Source organism: Oncorhynchus gorbuscha, linkage group LG09 (genome assembly GCF_021184085.1).
Source record: "Oncorhynchus gorbuscha isolate QuinsamMale2020 ecotype Even-year linkage group LG09, OgorEven_v1.0, whole genome shotgun sequence".
In the NCBI taxonomy this organism is placed as follows: Eukaryota; Metazoa; Chordata; class Actinopteri; order Salmoniformes; family Salmonidae; genus Oncorhynchus; species Oncorhynchus gorbuscha.
Window position 1 is genome coordinate 19,011,976 of NC_060181.1, and position 26,314 is coordinate 19,038,289.

A 26,314-nucleotide genomic window follows, 5' to 3' on the forward strand; every position below is an offset into this window, starting at 1 on the left:
CACACACACACACACACACACACACACACACACACACACACACACACACACACACACACACACACACACACACACACACACACACACACACACACACACACACACACACACACACACACACACACACACACACACGCACACACGCACACGCGCACGCGCGCACACGCACACGCACACACACACACACAAATTCCAATATCGCACCCCTCCTTGTCATCCAGGTCTCGTCCACTGTAGTCAAAGAATATGTCTGAGTCCTGGGCCAGGGCTCTCTCCATCACTCTGATGCTGCAGTCAAAGAAACTGAGGAACTCCTCTGATTTGAGGATCTGCTGCTTCTCTTCCTCTGTCAGCTCCCTGCAGGGGTAGCCTGAAACACATACACGCATGCAGGCACAGGCACGTACGAACGCAGGCACACACACACACACACACACATGGATGCATGCGCACAAACACGCACAAGCACACACACACACACACACACACACAGGGATCAAGTCAAAATAGGTAAACAACAATGTGCAGGGACACACCACCCAGACACAGCTCTATGGGGTGGCCTGAGACACACCACCCAGACACAGCTCTATGGGGTGGCCTGAGACACACCACCCAGACACAGCTCTATGGGGTGGCCTGAGACACACCACCCAGACACAGCTCTATGGGGTGGCCTGAGACACACCACCCAGACACAGCTCTATGGGGTGGCCTGAGACACACCACCCAGACACCGCTCTATGGGGTGGCCTGAGACACACCACCCAGACACAGCTCTATGGGGTGGCCACAGCTCTATGGGGTGGCCTGAGACACACCACCCAGACACAGCTCTATGGGGTGGCCTGAGACACACCACCCAGACACAGCTCTATGGGGTAGTCTGAGACACACCACCCAGACACAGCTCGATGGGGTGGCCTGAGACACACCACCCAGACACAGCTCTATGGGGTGGCCTGAAACACACCACCCAGACACCACTCTATGGGGTGGCCTGAGACACACCACCCAGACACAGCTCTATGGGGTGGTCTGAGACACACCACCCAGACACAGCTCTATGGGGTGGCCTGAGACACACCACCCAGACACAGCTCTATGGGGTGGCCTGAGACACACCACCCAGACACAGCTCTATGGGGTGGCCTGAGACACACCACCCAGACACAGCTCTATGGGGTGGCCTGAGACACACCACCCAGACACAGCTCTCTGGGGTGGCCTGAGACACACCACCCAGACACAGCTCTATGGGGTGGCCTGAGACACACCACCCAGACACAGCTCTATGGGGTGGCCTGAAACACACCACCCAGACACAGCTCTCTGGGGTGGCCTGAGACACACCAGCCAGACACAGCTCTATGGGGTGGCATGAGACACACCACCCAGACACAGCTCTCTGGGGTGGCCTGAGACACACCACCCAGACACAGCTCTCTGGGGTGGCCTGAGACACACCACCCAGACACAGCTCTATGGGGTGGCCTGAGACACACCACCCGGACACAGCTCTATGGGGTGGTCTGAGACACACCACCCAGACACAGCACTCTGGGGTGGCATGAGCCACACCACCCAGACACAGCTCTATGGGGTGGCCTGAGACACACCACCCAGACACAGCTCTCTGGGGTGGCCTGAGACACACCAGCCAGACACAGCTCTATGGGATGGCATGAGACACACCACCCAGACACAGCTCTCTGGGGTGGCCTGAGACACACCACCCAGACACAGCTCTCTGGGGTGGCCTGAGACACAAACAAACATCCACATCCACACACACGTAGAAATACAAAGTGTCATTTTAAACACCCACCCATTCCCAAACTACTACCCTGAACTGGCACTAAATACAGACAGTGTATACCCAAATAAACATGATTCAAACTCCACACACACTAAGACAACAGTCTGGATGCACATATATTCTTTTTATGAGTTTACCGCACTATACAACAATAACAATAGTTCTGTCTAGATCTCATCCAGGACAGAGTAAAGCATTGGATACAATAAACCTCCTCATGCATCCATAGTCTGCAAAGTAGACAACGACCAGCTGCATAGTTGTACATGACCAGCTGTAAAGTAGTACATGACCAGCTGTAAAGTAGTACATGACCAGCTGTAAAGTAGTACATGACCAGCTGCAAAGTAGTACATGACCAGCTGCAAAGTAGTACATGTCCAGCTGTAAAGTAGTACACGACCAGCTGTAAAGTAGTACATGAACAGCTGTAAAGTAGTACATGACCAGCTGTAAAGTAGTACATGACCAGCTGTAAAGTAGTACATGACCGGCTGTAAAGTAGTACACGACCAGCTGTAAAGTCGTACACGACCAGCTGCAAAGTAGTACACGACCAGCTGCAAAGTAGTACATGACCAGCTGCAAAGTGATACATGACCAACTGTAAAGTAGTACACGACCAGTTGCAAAGTGGGACATGACCAGCTGCAAAGTGGGACATGACCAGCTGCAAAGTAGTACATGACCAGCTGTAAAGTAGTGCATGACAAGCTGTAAAGTAGTACATGACCAGCTGCAAAGTAGTACATGACCAGCTGTAAAGTAGTGCATGACCAGCTGTAAAGTAGCACATGTCCAGCTGTAAAGTAGTGCATGACCAGCTGCAAAGTAGCACATGTCCAGCTATAAAGTAGTACATGACCAGCTGCAAAGTAGTACATGACCAGCTGTAAAGTAGTGCATGACCAGCTGTAAAGTAGTACATGACCAGCTGTAAAGTAGTACATGACCAGCTGCAAAGTAGTACATGACCAGCTGTAAAGCAGTACATGACCAGCTGTAAAGTAGTGCATGACCAGCTGTAAAGCAGTACATGACCAGCTGTAAAGTAGTGCATGACCAGCTGCAAAGTGATACATGACCAGCTGCAAAGTGGTACATGACCAGATGCAAAGTCATACATGACCAGCTGCAAAGTAGTACAGCTGCAAAGTGATACACGACCAGCTGCAAAGTGATACATGTAATAGTGTGTGTGTGTAATAGTGTGTGTGTGTGTAATAGTGTGTGTGTGTAATAGTGTGTGTGTGTAATAGTATGTGTGTGTGTAATAGTGTGTGTGTGTAATAGTGTGTGTGTGTGTAATAGCGTGTGTATGTAATAGTGTGTGTGTGTGTGTGTGTAATAGTGTGTGTGTGTGTGTGTGTAATAGTTGTGTCTGTGTGGGTAATAGTGTGTGTGTGTGTGTGTGTGTGTGTGTGTGTGTGTGTGTGTGTGTGTGTGTGTGTGTGTGTGTGTGTGTGTGTGTGTGTGTGTGTGTGTGTGTGTGTGTGTGTGTGTGTGTGTGTGTGTGTGTAATAAGTGTGTGTAATAGTGTGTGTGTAATAGTGTGTGTGTGTGTAATAGTGTTTGTGTGTAATAGTGTGTGTGTAATAGTGTGTGCGTGTAATAGTGTGTGTGTAATAGTGTGTGTGTGTGTAATAGTGTGTGTGTAATAGTGTGTGTGTAATAGTGTGTGTGTGTAATAGTGTGTCTTTGTGTGTAATAGTGTGTCTTTGTGTGTAATAGTGTGTGTGTGTGTGTGTGTAATAGTGTATGTGTGTAATAGTGTGTGTGTAGTAGTGTGTGTGTGTAATAGTGTGTCTTTGTGTGTAATAGTGTGTGTGTGTGTAATAGTGTATGTGTAATAGTGTGTGTGTGTAATAGTGTGTGTGTAATAGTGTGTGTGTAATAGTGTGTGTGTGTAATAGTGTGTCTTTGTGTGTAATAGTGTGTGTGTGTAATAGTGTTTGTGTGTAATAGTGTGTGTGTGTGTGTGTGTGTGTGTGTGTGTGTGTGTGTGTGTGTGTGTGTGTGTGTGTGTGTGTGTGTGTGTGTGTGTGTGTGTGTGTGTGTGTGTGTGTGTGTGTGTGTGTGTGTGTGTGTGTGTGTGTGTGTGTGTGTGTGTGTGTGGTGTGTGTGTGTGTGTGTGTAATAGTGTGTGTGTGTGTAATAGTGTGTGTGTGTGTAATAATGTGTGTGTGTAATAGTGTGTGTGTAATAGTGTGTGTGTAATAGTGTGTGTGTGTAATAGTGTGTGTGTAATAGTGTGTGTGTATAATAGTGTGTGTGTAATAGTGTGTGTGTAATAGTGTGTGTGTAATAGTCTGTGTGTTTTAACAGGAACAGCCCCTGGCCTCAACAAGGCCTCTTTCTACCCTCCTTTAGTGAAGTTATTTACTCCTTGCACCAGCCTCACAAAGAATGTCCTCTCCGCCCCGATCTACGTCCCCTCGCCACCCCCCCGCCGACGAGTCTCCTCTGTTCTTTTCGAAGTCCTCCAGAGTGGGTCAAGTGACACGTTTTTAATCAGGTCTGACCCACAGGGCTACGGGCCGATAAGCTGGACCTCGGCCACAGAGATTGGCATCCGATACGCCAGCGGGGGTGAGTGACCGCTCACTCACGCTCCAACGGCTTTGTTTAGTGACAGTTTGAGTGGCGATGTGGGAGAAGGGAAGGCTGGTGCTGGGCTAAGGTTTTGTCCCCATTACACACCCTATTCCCTTTGTAGTGCGCTAGTATTGACCAGGGCCCATAGGTCTTTGATCGATAGTAGCACACTATATAGGGAATAGGGTGCCATTTGGGACATAACCTGTGGATGGGTGATACATCTAAGAGGTTACATCGGATTGTTATATTGTAAATGGTGAGTGGTGTAATGCCTAATATCAACAATGTTACAGGTCTGAGTCACTGGCCTGCCCGCGCTCTCCAATCCTTCCTGTCCTCGCGCTCCCCATCCTTCCCGTCCTCGGGCTCTCCCATCCTTCGTGTCCTCGCGCTCTCCCATTCTTCCTGTCCTCGGGCTCTCCCATCCTTCCTGTCCTCGTGCTCTCCCATCCTTCCTATCCACATGCTCTCCCATCCTTCCTGTCCTCGTGCTCTCCCATCCTTCCTATCCTCGTGCTCTCCCATCCTTCCTGTCCTCGTGCTCTCCCATCCTTCCTGTCCTCAGGCTCTCCCATCCTTCCTGTCCTCGGGCTCTCCCATCCTTCCTGTCCTCGGGCTCTTCCATCCTTCCTGTCCTCGGGCTCTCCCATCCTTCCTGTCCTCGGGCTCTCCCATCCTTCCTGTCCTCGTGCTCTCCCATCCTTCCTGTCCTCGGGCTCTCCCATCCTTCCTGTCCTCGGGCTCTCCCATCCTTCCTGTCCTCAGGCTCTCCCATCCTTCCTGTCCTCGTGCTCTCCCATCCTTCCTGTAATTCTCCCATCTCTCACTCTCTCTCTATTTGACCCTGCTGGTCATCTATGAAAGTTTGAACGTCTTCAATAATCTCCACCCGGCACAGTCAGAAGAGGACTGGCCACCCCTCAGAGCCTGGTTCCTCTGAGGGGTGGTTCCTGCCTTTCTAGGGAGTTCTTCCTAGCCACCGTGCTTCTACATCTGCATTGCTTGCTGTTTGGGGTTTTAGACTGGGTTTCTGTATAAGCACTTTGTGACATCTGTTGATGTAAAAACAGCTTTATAAATACATTTGATGAATTGATTCATGGCTTTGACTTGTTTTGAATTGAAATATGTTATGTTTCTGTATACTGTTTCCCAAACCAAGGTGGTGGTTAAACTGGAGAGTTCAGTCTCAGAATGATTATCTGACATATATGCTTCAACTCACCTGGCCTATATAGAGCACTACTTATGACAGGGGCCCATTAGGGAATAGGGTGACATTTGGGATGCTAACACTCCCTTCAGCTAAAGCTATTGTATTTCTTACCATTACTTCACCTTTCATCTTTCCCCTTCTTTACTGTAAACAATTTCATTCTACAGCATACCCCTCTACTCATGCCCCTTCTTCTCCTCCCCCTCTACCCATGCCTCATCTTCTCCTCCCCCTCTTCTCATCCCCCTCTACCCATGCCCATTCTTCTCCTCCCCTCTACTCATGCCCCTTCTTCTCCTCCCCTCTACTCATGTCCCTTCTTCTCCTCCCCTCTACTCATGTCCCTTCTTCTCCTCCCCCTCTACTCATGCCCCCTCTTCTCCTCCCTCTCTACTCATGTCCCTTCTTCTCCTCCCCCTCTATTCATGCCTCTTCTTCTTCTGCCCCTCTACTCATGTCCCTTCTTCTCCTCCCCCTCTACTCATGTCCCTTCTTCTCCTCCCCTCTACTCATGCCCCCTCTTCTCCTCCCTCTCTACTCATGTCCCTTCTTCTCCTCCCCCTCTATTCATGCCTCTTCTTCTTCTGCCCCTCTACTCATGTCCCTTCTTCTCCTCCCCCTCTACTCATGCCCCTTCTTCTCCTCCCCCTCTATTCATGCCCCCTCTTCTCCTCCCTCTCTACTCACTCCCCTTCTTCTCCTCCCCCTCTACTCATGCCCCTACTTCTCCTCCCCCTCTACTCATGCCCCTTCTTCTCCTCCCCCTCTACTCATGCCCCCTCTTCTCCTCCCCCTCTTCTCATCCACCTCTACCCATGCCCCCTCTTCTCCTCCCCCTCTTCTCATCCCCCTCTACCCAGGCCTCATCTTCTCCTCCCCCTCTACCCATGCCTCATCTTCTCCTCCCCTCCCCATGCCTCATCTTCTCTACCCATGCCTCATCTTCTACCCTCCCCTCATCTTCTCATCCCCCTCTACCCATGCCCATTCTTCTCCTCCCCTCTTCTCCTCCCCCTCTACCCTGCCCATTCCCATTCTTCTCCTCCCTTCTTCTCCTCCCTTCTTCTCCCCTCTACTCGTGCCCATTCTTCTCCTCCCCCTCCTACTCGTGCCCATTCTTCTCCTCCCCCTCTTCTCCTCCCCCTCTACCCATGCCTCATCTTCTCCTCCCCTCTTCTCATCCCCCTCTACCCATGCCCATTCTTCTCCTCCCACTCTTCTCCTCCCCCTCTACTCGTGCCCATTCTTCTCCTCCCCTTCTTCTTACCCTCTTTCATCTCCTTGGTGTCCTCCTCCTGCTGGTCAGATTCAGGATCAGGCTTCAGCTCTGTGATTTCTTCATCCTCTTCTTCCTCCTCTGTAGAAAGAGGGAGAGAGAGGGATATAGAAGGCGGAAGGGGGAGAGAGAGGGAGAGGGAGAAAGAGAAAGGAAGCGCAAGCAGTCATTTTAATCAGCAGCTGTTCCAAGTACTACAACCCCCCCTCTATACTTAATCCACTCCATCCCATCTAATCATTCGCAGGCCTGGCCCACCTGACTAACTGACATTCAGGGTTGGATGGGCCCCCCCCCCCCCACACACACACACACAATTAAGTGAATTCAGGTTGTCAGGACAGCCTGCAAAGCATTTGATACTACTATATTATAGGACAATTGGAGGTTGGAGAATTTTACTAGATTTTACTACTGTCAATTCCATCAGTTGTATTATCAAAACATTGGGAAAACACCGGCAGAAAAATGATTATTAGCAACATGACCAATCCCACTCTCCCCAACATGATTATTAGTAACATGACCAAGCCCACTTCCCCCAAACATGATTATTAGTAACATGACCAAGCCCACTCTCCCCAACATGATTATTAGTAACATGACCAAGCCCACTCCCCTCCCAACATGATTATTAGTAACATGACCAAGCCCACTCCCCCAAACATGATTATTAGTAACATGACCAAGCCCACTCCCCCAAACATGATTATTAGTGACATGACCAAGCCCACTCCCCCAAACATGATTATTAGTAACATGACCAAGCCCACTCTCCCCAACATGATTATTAGTAACATGACCAAGCCCACTCCCCTCCCAACATGATTATTAGTAACATGACCAAGCCCACTCTCCCCAACATGATTATTAGTAACATGACCAAGCCCACTCCCCCCAACATGATTATTAGTAACATGACCAAGCCCACTCCCCCAACATGATTATTAGTAACATGACCAAGCCCACTCTCCCCCAACATGATTATTAGTAACATGACCAAGCCCACTCCCCCAACATGATTATTAGCAACATGACCAAGCCCACTCCCCCAACATGATTATTAGTAACATGACCAAGCCCACTCCCCTCCCTCCCAACATGATTATTAGTAACATGACCAAGCCCACTCCCCCAACATGATTATTAGTAACATGACCAAGCCCATCCCCTCAACATGATTATTAGTAACATGACCAAGCCCACTCCCCCAACATGATTATTAGTAACATGACCAAGCCCACTCCCCCAACATGATTATTAGTAACATGACCAAGCCCACTCCCCCAACATGATTATTAGTAACATGACCAAGCCCACTCCCCCAACATGATTATTAGCAACATGACCAAGCCCACTCCCTCCAACATGATTATTAGTAACATGACCAATCCCACTCCCCCAACATGATTATTAGTAACATGATCAAGCCCACTCCCCCAACATGATTATTAGTAACATGACCAAGCCCACTCCCCCAACATGATTATTAGTAACATGACCAAGCCCACTCCCCCAACATGATTATTAGTAACATGACCAAGCCCACTCCCCCAACATGATTATTAGTAACATGACCAAGCCCACTCCCCCAACATGATTATTAGTAACATGACCAAGCCCACTCCCCTCCCAACATGATTATTAGTAACATGACCAAGCCCACTCCCCCAACATGATTATTAGTAACATGACCAAGCCCACTCCCCTCCCAACATGATTATTAGTAACATGACCAAGCCCACTCCCCCAACATGATTATTAGTGACATGACCAAGCCCACTCCCTCCCAACATGATTATTAGTAACATGACCAAGCCCACTCCCCCAACATGATTATTAGTAACATGACCAAGCCCACTCCCCCCAACATGATTATTAGTAACATGACCAAGCCCACTCCCCCCAACATGATTATTAGTAACATGACCAAGACCAAGCCCACTCTCACCCAACATGATTATTAGTAACATGACCAAGCCCAGTCTCCCCAACATGATTATTAGTGACATGACCAAGCCCACTCCCCCAACATGATTATTAGTAACATGACCAAGCCCACTCCCCTCCCAACATGATTATTAGTAACATGACCAAGCCCACTCCCCCCCCAACATGATTATTAGTAACATGACCAAGCCCACTCCCCCCAACATGATTATTAGTAACATGACCAAGCCCACTCCCCCCAACATGATTATTAGTAACATGACCAAGCCCACTCCCCCAACATGATTATTAGTGACATGACCAAGCCCACTCCCCCAACATGATTATTAGTGACATGACCAAGCCCACTCCCCCCAACATGATTATTAGTGACATGACCAAGCCCACTCCCCCCAACATGATTATTAGTAACATGACCAAGCCCACTCCCCCCAACATGATTATTAGTGACATGACCAAGCCCCTCCCCCCAACATGATTATTAGTGACATGACCAAGCCCACTCCCCCCCAACATGATTATTAGTAACATGACCAAGCCCACTCTCACCCACACATGATTATTAGTAACATGACCAAGCCCACTCTCACCCACACATGATTATTAGTAACATGACCAAGCCCACTCCCCCCAACATGATTATTAGTAACATGACCAAGCCCACTCTCACCCACACATGATTATTAGTAACATGACCAAGCCCACTCCCCCCAACATGATTATTAGTAACATGACCAAGCCCACTCTCACCCACACATGATTATTAGTAACATGACCAAGCCCACTCCCCTCCCAACATGATTATTAGTGACATGACCAAGCCCACTCCCCCCAACATGATTATTAGTAACATGACCAAGCCCACTCTCACCCACACATGATTATTAGTAACATGACCAAGCCCACTCCCCTCCCAACATGATTATTAGTAACATGACCAAGCCCACTCTCACCCACACATGATTATTAGTAACATGACCAAGCCCACTCCCCCCAACATGATTATTAGTAACATGACCAAGCCCACTCCCCTCCCAAAATGATTATTAGTGACATGACCAAGCCCACCCCCCCCCAACATGATTATTAGTAACATGACCAAGCCCACTCTCCCCAACATGATTATTAGTAACATGACCAAGCCCACTCCCCCAACATGATTATTAGTGACATGACCAAGCCCACTCCCCCAACATGATTATTAGTAACATGACCAAGCCCACTCCCCCAACATGATTATTAGTGACATGACCAAGCCCACTCCCCCAACATGATTATTAGTAACATGACCAAGCCCACTCCCCCAACATGATTATTAGTAACATGACCAAGCCCACTCCTCCCAACATGATTATTAGTAACATGACCAAGCCCACTCCCCCCAACATGATTATTAGTAACATGACCAAGCCCACTCCCCCAACATGATTATTAGTAACATGACCAAGCCCACTCTCCCCCAACATGATTATTAGTAACATGACCAAGCCCACTCCCCTCCCAACATGATTATTAGTAACATGACCAAGCCCTACTCCCCCAACATGATTATTAGTAACATGACCAAGCCCACTCCCCCAACATTATTATTAGTAACATGACCAAGCCCACTCCCCTCCCAACATGATTATTAGTAACATGACCAAGCCCACTCCCCCAACATGATTATTAGTAACATGACCAAGCCCAGTCTCCCCAACATGATTATTAGTAACATGACCAAGCCCACTCCCCTCCCAACATGATTATTAGTAACATGACCAAGCCCACTCCCCCCAACATGATTATTAGTAACATTACCAAGCCCACTCCCCTCCCAACATGATTATTAGTGACATGACCAAGCCCAGTCTCCCCAACATGATTATTAGTAACATGACCAAGCCCACTCCCCCAACATGATTATTAGTAACATGACCAAGCCCACTCCCCCCAACATGATTATTAGTAACATGACCAAGCCCACTCCCCCCCAACATGATTATTAGTAACATGACCAAGCCCATTCCCCTCAACATGATTATTAGTGACATGACCAAGCCCACTCCCCCCAACATGATTATTAGTAACATTACCAAGCCCACTCTCCTCCCAACATGATTATTAGTAACATGACCAAGCCCACTCCCCCAACATGATTATTAGTGACATGACCAAGCCCAGTCTCCCCAACATGATTATTAGTAACATGACCAAGCCCACTCCCCCAACATGATTATTAGTAACATGACCAAGCCCACTCCCCCAACATGATTATTAGTGACATGACCAAGCCCAGTCCCCCAACATGATTATTAGTAACATGACCAAGCCCACTCCCCCAACATGATTATTAGTAACATGACCAAGCCCACTCCCCCAACATGATTATTAGTAACATGACCAAGCCCACTCTCACCCAAACATGATTATTAGTAACATGACCAAGCCCACTCCCCCAACATGATTATTAGTAACATTACCAAGCCCACTCCCCCCAACATGATTATTAGTAACATGACCAAGCCCACTCTCACCCAAACATGATTATTAGTAACATGACCAAGCCCACTCCCCCCAACATGATTATTAGTAACATGACCAAGCCCACTCCCCTCCCAACATGATTATTAGTGACATGACCAAGCCCAGTCTCCCCAACATGATTATTAGTAACATGACCAAGCCCACTCCCCCCAACATGATTATTAGTAACATGACCAAGCCCACTCTCCCCCAACATGATTATTAGTAACATGACCAAGCCCACTCCCCTCCCAACATGATTATTAGTAACATGACCAAGCCTACTCCCCCAACATGATTATTAGTAACATGACCAAGCCCACTCCCCCAACATGATTATTAGTAACATGACCAAGCCCACTCCCCTCCCAACATGATTATTAGTAACATGACCAAGCCCACTCCCCCAACATGATTATTAGTAACATGACCAAGCCCAGTCCCCCAACATGATTATTAGTAACATGACCAAGCCCACTCCCCTCCCAACATGATTATTAGTAACATGACCAAGCCCACTCCCCCAACATGATTATTAGTAACATTACCAAGCCCACTCCCCTCCCAACATGATTATTAGTGACATGACCAAGCCCAGTCTCCCCAACATGATTATTAGTAACATGACCAAGCCCACTCCCCCCAACATGATTATTAGTAACATGACCAAGCCCCTCTCCCCCAACATGATTATTAGTAACATGACCAAGCCCACTCCCCCAACATGATTATTAGTAACATGACCAAGCCCATTCCCCTCAACATGATTATTAGTGACATGACCAAGCCCCTCCCCCAACATGATTATTAGTAACATGACCAAGCCCACTCTCCTCCCAACATGATTATTAGTAACATGACCAAGCCCACTCCCCCAACATGATTATTAGTGACATGACCAAGCCCAGTCTCCCCAACATGATTATTAGTAACATGACCAAGCCCACTCCCCCAACATGATTATTAGTAACATGACCAAGCCCACTCCCCCAACATGATTATTAGTGACATGACCAAGCCCAGTCTCCCCAACATGATTATTAGTAACATGACCAAGCCCACTCCCCCAACATGATTATTAGTAACATGACCAAGCCCACTCCCCCAACATGATTATTAGTAACATGACCAAGCCCACTCTCCCCAAACATGATTATTAGTAACATGACCAAGCCCACTCCCCCAACATGATTATTAGTAACATGACCAAGCCCACTCCCCCAACATGATTATTAGTAACATGACCAAGCCCACTCCACCCAAACATGATTATTAGTAACATGACCAAGCCCACTCCCCCAACATGATTATTAGTAACATGACCAAGCCCACTCCCCTCCCAACATGATTATTAGTAACATGACCAAGCCCACTCCCCCCAACATGATTATTAGTGACATGACCAAGCCCAGTCTCCCCAACATGATTATTAGTGACATGACCAAGCCCAGTCTCCCCAACATGATTATTAGTAACATGACCAAGCCCACTCCCCCCAACATGATTATTAGTAACATGACCAAGCCCATTCCCCTCAACATGTTTATTAGTGACATGACCAAGCCCACTCTCCTCCCAACATGATTATTAGTAACATTACCAAGCCCACTCCCCCCCCAACATGATTATTAGTGACATGACCAAGCCCAGTCTCCCCAACATGATTATTAGTAACATGACCAAGCCCACTCCCCCCAACATGATTATTAGTGACATGACCAAGCCCAGTCTCCCCAACATGATTATTAGTGACATGACCAAGCCCAGTCTCCCCAACATGATTATTAGTAACATGACCAAGCCCACTCCCCCAACATGATTATTAGTAACATGACCAAGCCATTCCCCCCAACATGATTATTAGTAACATGACCAAGCCCACTCTCCTCCCAACATGATTATTAGTAACATGACCAAGCCCACTCCCCCAACATGATTATTAGTGACATGACCAAGCCCAGTCTCCCCAACATGATTATTAGTAACATGACCAAGCCCACTCCCCCCAACATGATTATTAGTAACATGACCAAGCCCACTCCCCCAACATGATTATTAGTGACATGACCAAGCCCAGTCTCCCCAACATGATTATTAGTAACATGACCAAGCCCACTCCCCCAACATGATTATTAGTAACATGACCAAGCCCACTCCCCCAACATGATTATTAGTGACATGACCAAGCCCAGTCTCCCCAACATGATTATTAGTAACATGACCAAGCCCACTCCCCCAACATGATTATTAGTAACATGACCAAGCCCACTCCCCCAACATGATTATTAGTAACATGACCAAGCCCACTCTCACCCAAACATGATTATTAGTAACATGACCAAGCCCACTCCCCCAACATGATTATTAGTAACATGACCAAGCCCACTCCCCCAACATGATTATTAGTAACATGACCAAGCCCACTCTCACCCAAACATGATTATTAGTAACATGACCAAGCCCACTCCCCCAACATGATTATTAGTAACATTACCAAGCCCACTCCCCCAACATGATTATTAGTAACATGACCAAGCCCACACTCACCCAAACATGATTATTAGTAACATGACCAAGCCCACTCCCCCAACATGATTATTAGTAACATTACCAAGCCCACTCCCCTCCCAAAATGATTATTAGTAACATGACCAAGCCCACTCCCCCAACATGATTATTAGTAACATGACCAAGCCCACTCCCCCAACATGATTATTAGTAACATGACCAAGCCCACTCTCACCCAAACATGATTATTAGTAACATGACCAAGCCCACTCCCCCAACATGATTATTAGTAACATTACCAAGCCCACTCCCCTCCCAAAATGATTATTAGTAACATGACCAAGCCCACTACCCCCAACATGATTATTAGTAACATTACCAAGCCCACTCCCCTCCCAACATGATTATTAGTGACATGACCAAGCCCAGTCTCCCCAACATGATTATTAGTAACATGACCAAGCCCACTCCCCCCAACATGATTATTAGTAACATGACCAAGCCCACTCCCCTCCCAACATGATTATTAGTGACATGACCAAGCCCACTCCCCTCCCAACATGATTATTAGTAACATGACCAAGCCCAGTCTCCCCAACATGATTATTAGTAACATGACCAAGCCCACTCTCACCCAAACATGATTATTAGTGACATGACCAAGCCCAGTCTCCCCAACATGATTATTAGTAACATGACCAAGCCCACTCCCCCAACATGATTATTAGTAACATGACCAAGCCCACTCTCACCCAAACATGATTATTAGTAACATGACCAAGCCCAGTCTCCCCAACATGATTATTAGTAACATGACCAAGCCCACTCCCCTCCCAACATGATTATTAGTAACATGACCAAGCCCAGTCTCCCCAACATGATTATTAGTAACATGACCAAGCCCACTCCCCTCCCAACATGATTATTAGTAACATGACCAAGCCCACTCCCCTCCCAACATGATTATTAGTGACATGACCAAGCCCAGTCTCCCCAACATGATTATTAGTAACATGACCAAGCCCACTCCCCTCCCAACATGATTATTAGTAACATGACCAAGCCCACTCCCCTCCCAACATGATTATTAGTGACATGACCAAGCCCACTCCCCCTAACATGATTATTAGTAACATGACCAAGCCCACTCCCCTCCCAACATGATTATTAGTAACATGACCAAGCCCACTCCCCTCCCAACATGATTATTAGTGACATGACCAAGCCCACTCCCCTCCCAACATGATTATTAGTAACATGACCAAGCCCACTCCCCTCCCAACATGATTATTAGTAACATGACCAAGCCCACTCCCCTCCCAACATGATTATTAGTGACATGACCAAGCCCAGTCTCCCCAACATGATTATTAGTAACATGACCAAGCCCACTCCCCCCAACATGATTATTAGTAACATGACCAAGCCCACTCCCCCCAACATGATTATTAGTGACATGACCAAGCCCAGTCTCCCCAACATGATTATTAGTAACATGACCAAGCCCACTCCCCCCAACATGATTATTAGTGACATGACCAAGCCCACTCCATCTCCCAAAATGATTATTAGTAACATGACCTCCCAACATGATTATTAGTAACATGACCAAGCCCACTCCCCTCCCAACATGATTATTAGTAACATGACCAAGCCCAGTCTCCCCAACATGATTATTAGTAACATGACCAAGCCCACTCCCCTCCCAACATGATTATTAGTAACATGACCAAGCCCACTTCCCCTAACATGATTATTAGTAACATGACCAAGCCCATTCCCCTCAACATGATTATTAGTAACATGACCAAGCCCACTTCCCCCAACATGATTATTAGTAACATGACCAAGCCCACTCTCACCCAAACATGATTATTAGTAACATGACCAAGCCCACTCCCCCCAACATGATTATTAGTAACATGACCAAGCCCACTCCCCTCCCAAAATGATTATTAGTGACATGACCAAGCCCACTCCCCCCAACATGATTATTAGTAACATTACCAAGCCCACTCCCCCCCCAACATGATTACTAGTAACATTACCAAGCCCACTCCCCTCCCAACATGATTATTAGTAACATGACCAAGCCCACTCTCCCCCCAACATGATTATTAGTAACATGACCAAGCCCACTCCCCCAACATGATTATTAGTGACATGACCAAGCCCACTCCCCCAACATGATTATTAGTAACATGACCAAGCCCACTCCCCCAACATGATTATTAGTAACATGACCAAGCCCACTCCCCCAACATGATTATTAGTAACATGACCAAGCCCACTCCTCCCAACATGATTATTAGTAACATGACCAAGCCCACTCCCCCCAACATGATTATTAGTAACATGACCAAGCCCACTCCCCCAACATGATTATTAGTGACATGACCAAGCCCACTCCCCCAACATGATTATTAGTAACATGACCAAGCCCACTCCCCTCCCAACATGATTATTAGTAACATGACCAAGCCCACTCCCCCAACATGATTATTAGTAACATGACCAAGCCCACTCCCCTCCCAACATGATTATTAGTAACATGACCAAGCCCACTCCCCCAACATGATTATTAGTAACATGACCAAGCCCACTCCCCTCCCAACATGATTATTAGTAACATGACCAAGCCCACTCCCCCAACATGATTATTAGTAACATTACCAAGCCCACTCCCCCCAACATGATTACTAGTAACATTACCAAGCCCACTCCCCCAACATGATTATTAGTGACATGACCAAGCCCACTCCCCCAACATGATTATTAGCAACATGACCAAGCCCACTCCCCTCCCAACATGATTATTAGTAACATGACCAAGCCCACTCCCCCAACATGATTATTAGTAACATGACCAAGCCCACTCCCCCAACATGATTATTAGTAACATGACCAAGCCCACTCCCCCAACATGATTATTAGTAACATGACCAAGCCCACTCCCCCAACATGATTATTAGTGACATGACCAAGCCCACTCCCCCAACATGAGTATTAGTAACATGACCAAGCCCCTCCCCCCAACATGATTATTAATAACATGACCAAGCCCACTCCCCTCCCAACATGATTATTAGTAACATGACCAAGCCCACTCCCCTCCCAACATGATTATTAGTAACATGACCAAGCCCACTTCCCCCAACATGATTATTAGTAACATGACCAAGCCCACTCCCCCAAAATGATTATTAGTAACATGACCAAGCCCACTTCCCCCAACATGATTATTTGTAACATGACCAAGCCCACTCCCCCAACATGATTATTAGTAACATGACCAAGCCCACTCCCCCAACATGATTATTAGTAACATGACCAAGTCCACTCCCCCAACATGATTATTAGTAACATGACCAAGCCCACTCCCCCAACATGATTATTAGTAACATGACCAAGCCCACTCCCCCAACATGATTATTAGTAACATGACCAAGCCCACTCCCCTCCCAACATGATTATTAGTAACATGACCAAGCCCACTCCCCCAACATGATTATTAGTAACATGACCAAGCCCACTCCCCCAACATGATTATTAGTAACATGACCAAGCCCACTCCCCCAACATGATTATTAGTAACATGACCAAGCCCACTCCCCAACATGATTATTAGTAACATGACCAAGCCCACTCCCCCAACATGATTATTAGTAACATGACCAAGCCCACTGACCAAGCCCCCCCAACATGATTATTAGTAACATGACCAAGCCCACTCCCCCAACATGATTATTAGTAACATGACCAAGTCCACTCCCCCAACATGATTATCAGTAACATGACCAAGCCCACTCCCCCAACATGATTATTAGTAACATGACCAAGCCCACTCCCCCAACATGATTATTAGTAACATGACCAAGCCCACTCCCCTCCCAACATGATTATTAGTAACATGACCAAGCCCACTCCCCCAACATGATTATTAGTGACATGACCAAGCCCACTCCCCCAACATGATTATTAGTAACATGACCAAGCCCACTCCTCCCAACATGATTATTAGTAACATGACCAAGCCCACTCCTCCCAACATGATTATTAGTAACATGACCAAGCCCACTCCCCTCCCAACATGATTATTAGTAACATGACCAAGCCCACTTCCCCCAACATGATTATTAGTAACATGACCAAGCCCACTCCCCCAACATGATTATTAGTGACATGACCAAGCCCACTCCCCCAACATGATTATTAGTAACATGACCAAGCCCACTCCCCCCAACATGATTATTAATAACATGACCAAGCCCACTCCCCTCCCAACATGATTATTAGTAACATGACCAAGCCCACTCCCCTCCCAACATGATTATTAGTAACATGACCAAGCCCACTTCCCCCAACATGATTATTAGTAACATGACCAAGCCCACTCCCCCCAAAATGATTATTAGTAACATGACCAAGCCCACTTCCCCCAACATGATTATTTGTAACATGACCAAGCCCACTCCCCCCAACATGATTATTAGTAACATGACCAAGCCCACTCCCCCAACATGATTATTAGTAACATGACCAAGTCCACTCCCCCAACATGATTATTAGTAACATGACCAAGCCCACTCCCCCCAACATGATTATTAGTAACATGACCAAGCCCACTCCCCCAACATGATTATTAGTAACATGACCAAGCCCACTCCCCCCAACATGATTATTAGTAACATGACCAAACCCACTCCCCTCCCAACATGATTATTAGTAACATGACCAAGCCCACTCCCCTCCCAACATGATTATTAGTAACATGACCAAGCCCACTTCCCCCAACATGATTATTAGTAACATGACCAAGCCCACTCCCCCAAAATGATTATTAGTAACATGACCAAGCCCACTTCCCCCAACATGATTATTTGTAACATGACCAAGCCCACTCCCCCCAACATGATTATTAGTAACATGACCAAGCCCACTCCCCCCCAACATGATTATTAGTGACATGACCAAGCCCACTCCCCAACATGATTATTAGTAACATGACCAAGCCCACTCCCCCAACATGATTATTAGTGACATGACCAAGCCCACTCCCCCAACATGATTATTAGTGACATGACCAAGCCCACTCCCCAACATGATTATTAGTAACATGACCAAGCCCACTCCCCTCCCAACATGATTATTAGTAACATGACCAAGCCCACTCCCCTCCCAACATGATTATTAGTGACATGACCAAGCCCACTCCCCTCCCAACATGATTATTAGTAACATGACCAAGCCCACTCCCCTCCCAACATGATTATTAGTGACATGACCAAGCCCACTCCCCTCCCAACATGATTATTAGTAACATGACCAAGCCCACTCCCCTCCCAACATGATTATTAGTAACATGACCAAGCCCACTCCCCTCCCAACATGATTATTAGTAACATGACCAAGCCCAGTCTCCCCAACATGATTATTAGTAACATGACCAAGCCCACTCCCCTCCCAACATGATTATTAGTAACATGACCAAGCCCACTCCCCTCCCAACATGATTATTAGTGACATGACCAAGCCCACTCCCCCTAACATGATTATTAGTAACATGACCAAGCCCACTCCCCTCCCAACATGATTATTAGTAACATGACCAAGCCCACTCCCCCTAACATGATTATTAGTAACATGACCAAGCCCATTCCCCTCAACATGATTATTAGTAACATGACCAAGCCCACTTCCCCCAACATGATTATTAGTAACATGACCAAGCCCACTCTCACCCAAACATGATTATTAGTAACATGACCAAGCCCACTCCCCCCAACATGATTATTAGTAACATGACCAAGCCCACTCCCCTCCCAACATGATTATTAGTAACATGACCAAGCCCACTCCCCCAACATGATTATTAGTAACATGACCAAGCCCACTCCCCTCCCAACATGATTATTAGTAACATGACCAAGCCCACTCCCCCAACATGATTATTAGTAACATGACCAAGCCCACTCCCCTCCCAACATGATTATTAGTAACATGACCAAGCCCACTCCCCCAACATGATTATTAGTAACATTACCAAGCCCACTCCCCCCAACATGATTACTAGTAACATTACCAAGCCCACTCCCCCCCAACATGATTATTAGTGACATGACCAAGCCCACTCCCCCAACATGATTATTAGCAACATGACCAAGCCCACTCCCCCAACATGATTATTAGTAACATGACCAAGCCCACTCCCTCCCAACATGATTATTAGTAACATGACCAAGCCCACTCCCCCAACATGATTATTAGTAACATGACCAAGCCCACTCCCCCAACATGATTATTAGTAACATGACCAAGCCCACTCCCCCAACATGATTATTAGTAACATGACCAAGCCCACTCCCCCCAACATGATTATTAGTGACATGACCAAGCCCACTCCCCCAACATGAGTATTAGTAACATGACCAAGCCCACTCCCCCCAACATGATTATTAATAACATGACCAAGCCCACTCCCCTCCCAACATGATTATTAGTAACATGACCAAGCCCACTCCCCTCCCAACATGATTATTAGTAACATGACCAAGCCCACTTCCCCCAACATGATTATTAGTAACATGACCAAGCCCCTCCCCCAAAATGATTATTAGTAACATGACCAAGCCCACTTCCCCCAACATGATTATTTGTAACATGACCAAGCCCACTCCCCCAACATGATTATTAGTAACATGACCAAGCCCACTCCCCCAACATGATTATTAGTAACATGACCAAGTCCACTCCCCCAACATGATTATTAGTAACATGACCAAGCCCACTCCCCCAACATGATTATTAGTAACATGACCAAGCCCACTCCCCCCAACATGATTATTAGTAACATGACCAAGCCCACTCCCCTCCCAACATGATTATTAGTAACATGACCAAGCCCACTCCCCCAACATGATTATTAGTAACATGACCAAGCCCACTCCCCCAACATGATTATTAGTAACATGACCAAGCCCACTCCCCCAACATGATTATTAGTAACATGACCAAGCCCACTCCCCAACATGATTATTAGTAACATTACCAAGCCCACTCCCCCCCAACATGATTACTAGTAACATTACCAAGCCCACTCCCCCAACATGATTATTAGTGACATGACCAAGCCCACTCCCCCAACATGATTATTAGCAACATGACCAAGCCCACTCCCCTCCCAACATGATTATTAGTAACATGACCAAGCCCACTCCCCCAACATGATTATTAGTAACATGACCAAGCCCACTCCCCCAACATGATTATTAGTAACATGACCAAGCCCACTCCCCCAACATGATTATTAGTAACATGACCAAGCCCACTCCCCCAACATGATTATTAGTGACATGACCAAGCCCACTCCCCCAACATGAGTATTAGTAACATGACCAAGCCCACTCCCCCCCAACATGATTATTAATAACATGACCAAGCCCACTCCCCTCCCAACATGATTATTAGTAACATGACCAAGCCCACTCCCCTCCCAACATGATTATTAGTAACATGACCAAGCCCACTTCCCCCAACATGATTATTAGTAACATGACCAAGCCCACTCCCCCAAAATGATTATTAGTAACATGACCAAGCCCACTTCCCCCAACATGATTATTTGTAACATGACCAAGCCCACTCCCCCAACATGATTATTAGTAACATGACCAAGCCCACTCCCCCAACATGATTATTAGTAACATGACCAAGTCCACTCCCCCAACATGATTATTAGTAACATGACCAAGCCCACTCCCCCAACATGATTATTAGTAACATGACCAAGCCCACTCCCCCAACATGATTATTAGTAACATGACCAAGCCCACTCCCCTCCCAACATGATTATTAGTGACATGACCAAGCCCACTTCCCCCAACATGATTATTAGTAACATGACCAAGCCCACTCCCCTCCCAACATGATTATTAGTAACATGACCAAGCCCACTCCCCCAACATGATTATTAGTGACATGACCAAGCCCACTCCCCCAACATGATTATTAGTAACATGACCAAGCCCACTCCCCCAACATGATTATTAGTAACATGACCAAGCCCACTCCCCCTAACATGATTATTAGTAACATGACCAAGCCCACTCCCCTCCCAACATGATTATTAGTAACATGACCAAGCCCACTCCCCCAACATGATTATTAGTAACATGACCAAGCCCACTCCCCCAACATGATTATTAGTGACATGACCAAGCCCACTCCCCCCAACATGATTATTAGTAACATGACCAAGCCCACTCCCCTCCCAACATGATTATTAGTAACATGACCAAGCCCACTCCCCCAACATGATTATTAGTAACATGACCAAGCCCACTCCCCTCCCAACATGATTATTAGTAACATGACCAAGCCCACTCCCCCAACATGATTATTAGTAACATGACCAAGCCCACTCCCCTCCCAACATGATTATTAGTAACATGACCAAGCCCACTCCCCCAACATGATTATTAGTAACATTACCAAGCCCACTCCCCCCAACATGATTACTAGTAACATTACCAAGCCCACTCCCCCAACATGATTATTAGTAACATGACCAAGCCCACTCCCCCAACATGATTATTAGTGACATGACCAAGCCCACTCCCCCAACATGATTATTAGTAACATGACCAAGCCCACTCCCCCCCAACATGATTATTAATAACATGACCAAGCCCACTCCCCTCCCAACATGATTATTAGTAACATGACCAAGCCCACTCCCCTCCCAACATGATTATTAGTAACATGACCAAGCCCACTCCCCTCCCAACATGATTATTAGTAACATGACCAAGCCCACTCCCCCCAACATGATTATTAGTAACATGACCAAGCCCACTCCCCCCCAACATGATTATTAATAACATGACCAAGCCCACTCCCCTCCCAACATGATTATTAGTAACATGACCAAGCCCACTCCCCCAACATGATTATTAGTAACATGACCAAGCCCACTCCCCCAACATGATTATTAATAACATGACCAAGCCCACTCCCCTCCCAACATGATTATTAGTAACATGACCAAGCCCACTCCCCTCCCAACATGATTATTAGTAACATGACCAAGCCCACTCCCCCAACATGATTATTAGTAACATGACCAAGCCCACTCCCCCAAAATGATTATTAGTAACATGACCAAGCCCACTCCCCCAACATGATTATTAGTAACATGACCAAGCCCACTCCCCCCAACATGATTATTAGTAACATGACCAAGCCCACTCCCCTCCCAACATGATTATTAGTAACATGACCAAGCCCACTTCCCCCAACATGATTATTAGTAACATGACCAAGCCCACTCCCCTCCCAACATGATTATTAGTAACATGACCAAGCCCACTCCCCCAACATGATTATTAGTGACATGACCAAGCCCACTCCCCCAACATGATTATTAGTAACATGACCAAGCCCACTCCCCCAACATGATTATTAGTAACATGACCAAGCCCACTCCCCCAACATGATTATTAGTAACATGACCAAGCCCACTCCCCCAACATGATTATTAGTAACATGACCAAGCCCACTCCCCCAACATGATTATTAGTAACATGACCAAGCCCACTCCCCCAACATGATTATTAGTGACATGACCAAGCCCACTCCCCCCCAACATGATTATTAGTAACATGACAAGCCCACTCCCCTCCCAACATGATTATTAGTAACATGACCAAGCCCACTCCCCCCAACATGATTATTAGTAACATGACCAAGCCCACTCCCCTCCCAACATGATTATTAGTAACATGACCAAGCCCACTCCCCCAACATGATTATTAGTAACATGACCAAGCCCACTCCCCTCCCAACATGATTATTAGTAACATGACCAAGCCCACTCCCCCAACATGATTATTAGTAACATGACCAAGCCCACTCCCCCAACATGATTATTAGTAACATTACCAAGCCCACTCCCCCAACATGATTATTAGTAACATGACCAAGCCCACTCCCCCCAACATGATTATTAGTGCCCACTCCCCCAACATGATTATTAGTAACATGACCAACTCCCCCAACATGATTATTAGTAACATGACCAAGCCCACTCCCCCCAACATGATTATTAATAACATGACCAAGCCCACTCCCCTCCCAACATGATTATTAGTAACATGACCAAGCCCACTCCCCTCCCAACATGATTATTAGTAACATGACCAAGCCCAACATGATTATTAGTAACATGACCTCCCCCCAACATGATTATTAGTAACATGACCAAGCCCACTCCCCCAACATGATTATTAGTAACATGACCAAGCCCACTCCCCCCAACATGATTATTAGTAACATGACCAAGCCCACTCCCCCCCAACATGATTATTAGTAACATGACCAAGCCCACTCCCCCAACATGATTATTAGTAACATGACCAAGCCCACTCCCCCCCAACATGATTATTAGTAACATGACCAAGCCCACTCCCCTCCCAACATGATTATTAGTAACATGACCAAGCCCACTCCCCTCCCAACATGATTATTAGTAACATGACCAAGCCCACTTCCCCCAACATGATTATTAGTAACATGACCAAGCCCACTCCCCCCAAAATGATTATTAGTAACATGACCAAGCCCACTTCCCCCAACATGATTATTTGTAACATGACCAAGCCCACTCCCCCAACATGATTATTAGTAACATGACCAAGCCCACTCCCCCAACATGATTATTAGTAACATGACCAAGTCCACTCCCCCAACATGATTATTAGTAACATGACCAAGCCCACTCCCCCCCAACATGATTATTAGTAACATGACCAAGCCCACTCCCCCAACATGATTATTAGTAACATGACCAAGCCCACTCCCCTCCCAACATGATTATTAGTAACATGACCAAGCCCACTTCCCCCAACATGATTATTAGTAACATGACCAAGCCCACTCCCCCAACATGATTATTAGTAACATGACCAAGCCCACTCCCCTCCCAACATGATTATTAGTAACATGACCAAGCCCACTCCCCTCCCAACATGATTATTAGTAACATGACCAAGCCCACTCCCCCAACATGATTATTTGTAACATGACCAAGCCCACTCCAACATGATTATTAGTAACCTCCCAACATGATTATTAGTAACATGACCAAGCCCACTTCCCCCAACATGATTATTTGTAACATGACCAAGCCCACTTCCCCCAACATGATTATTTGTAACATGACCAAGCCCATTCCCCTCAACATGATTATTTGTAACATGACCAAGCCCACTCCCCTCCCAACATGATTATTAGTAACATGACCAAGCCCACTTCCCCCAACATGATTATTTGTAACATGACCAAGCCCACTCCCCTCCCAACATGATTATTAGTAACATGACCAAGCCCACTCTCATCCAAACATGATTATTAGTAACATGACCAAGCCCACTCCCCCCAACATGATTATTAGTAACATGACCAAGCCCACTCCCCCCAACATGATTATTAGTAACATGACCAAGCCCAGTCTCCCCAACATGATTATTAGTAACATGACCAAGCCCACTCTCACCCAAACATGATTATTAGTAACATGACCAAGCCCACTCCCCCAACATGATTATTAGTGACATGACCAAGCCCACTCCCCCAACATGATTATTAGTAACATGACCAAGCCCACTCTCCCCCAACATGATTATTAGTAACATGACCAAGCCCACTCCCCCAACATGATTATTAGTAACATGACCAAGCCCACTCCCCCCAACATGATTATTTGTAACATGACCAAGCCCACTCCCCCAACATGATTATTAGTAACATGACCAAGCCCACTCCCCCTAACATGATTATTAGTAACATGACCAAGCCCACTCCCCTCACCACCTTAATTATTAGTAACATGACCAAGCCCACTTCCCCCAACATGATTATTAGTAACATGACCAAGCCCACTCCCCCCAAAATGATTATTAGTAACATGACCAAGCCCACTTCCCCCAACATGATTATTTGTAACATGACCAAGCCCACTCCCCTCCCAACATGATTATTAGTAACATGACCAAGCTCACTTCCCCCAACATGATTATTTGTAACATGACCAAGCCCACTTCCCCCAACATGATTATTTGTAACATGACCAAGCCCACTTCCCCCAACATGATTATTTGTAACATGACCAAGCCCATTCCCCTCAACATGATTATTTGTAACATGACCAAGCCCACTCCCCTCCCAACATGATTATTAGTAACATGACCAAGCCCACTCACCCTAACATGATTATTTGTAACATGACCAAGCCCACTCCCCTCCCAACATGATTATTAGTAACATGACCAAGCTCACTTCCCCCAACATGATTATTTGTAACATGACCAAGCCCATTCCCCTCAACATGATTATTAGTAACATGACCAAGCCCACTCCCCCCAACACTCCCCCCAACAGAGAGGAA

General features: G+C 46.5%; 1 protein-coding gene across 8 annotated transcripts in view; it reads right to left on the reverse strand.

Moving 5' to 3' along the window:
- LOC124043244 (cytoplasmic dynein 1 intermediate chain 1-like) overlaps positions 1–26,314 on the reverse strand; it is a 157,120-nt gene that overhangs the window by 64,817 nt on the left and 65,989 nt on the right. For all 8 annotated transcript variants that reach the window (XM_046361614.1, XM_046361612.1, XM_046361613.1 and 5 more), the window contains 2 exons: positions 6,901–6,990; positions 205–370 (listed from right to left, as the gene is read on the reverse strand). In XM_046361614.1, the coding sequence (XP_046217570.1) occupies positions 205–370; positions 6,901–6,990 (256 nt within the window). The remainder of the gene's footprint in view (positions 1–204; positions 371–6,900; positions 6,991–26,314) is intronic.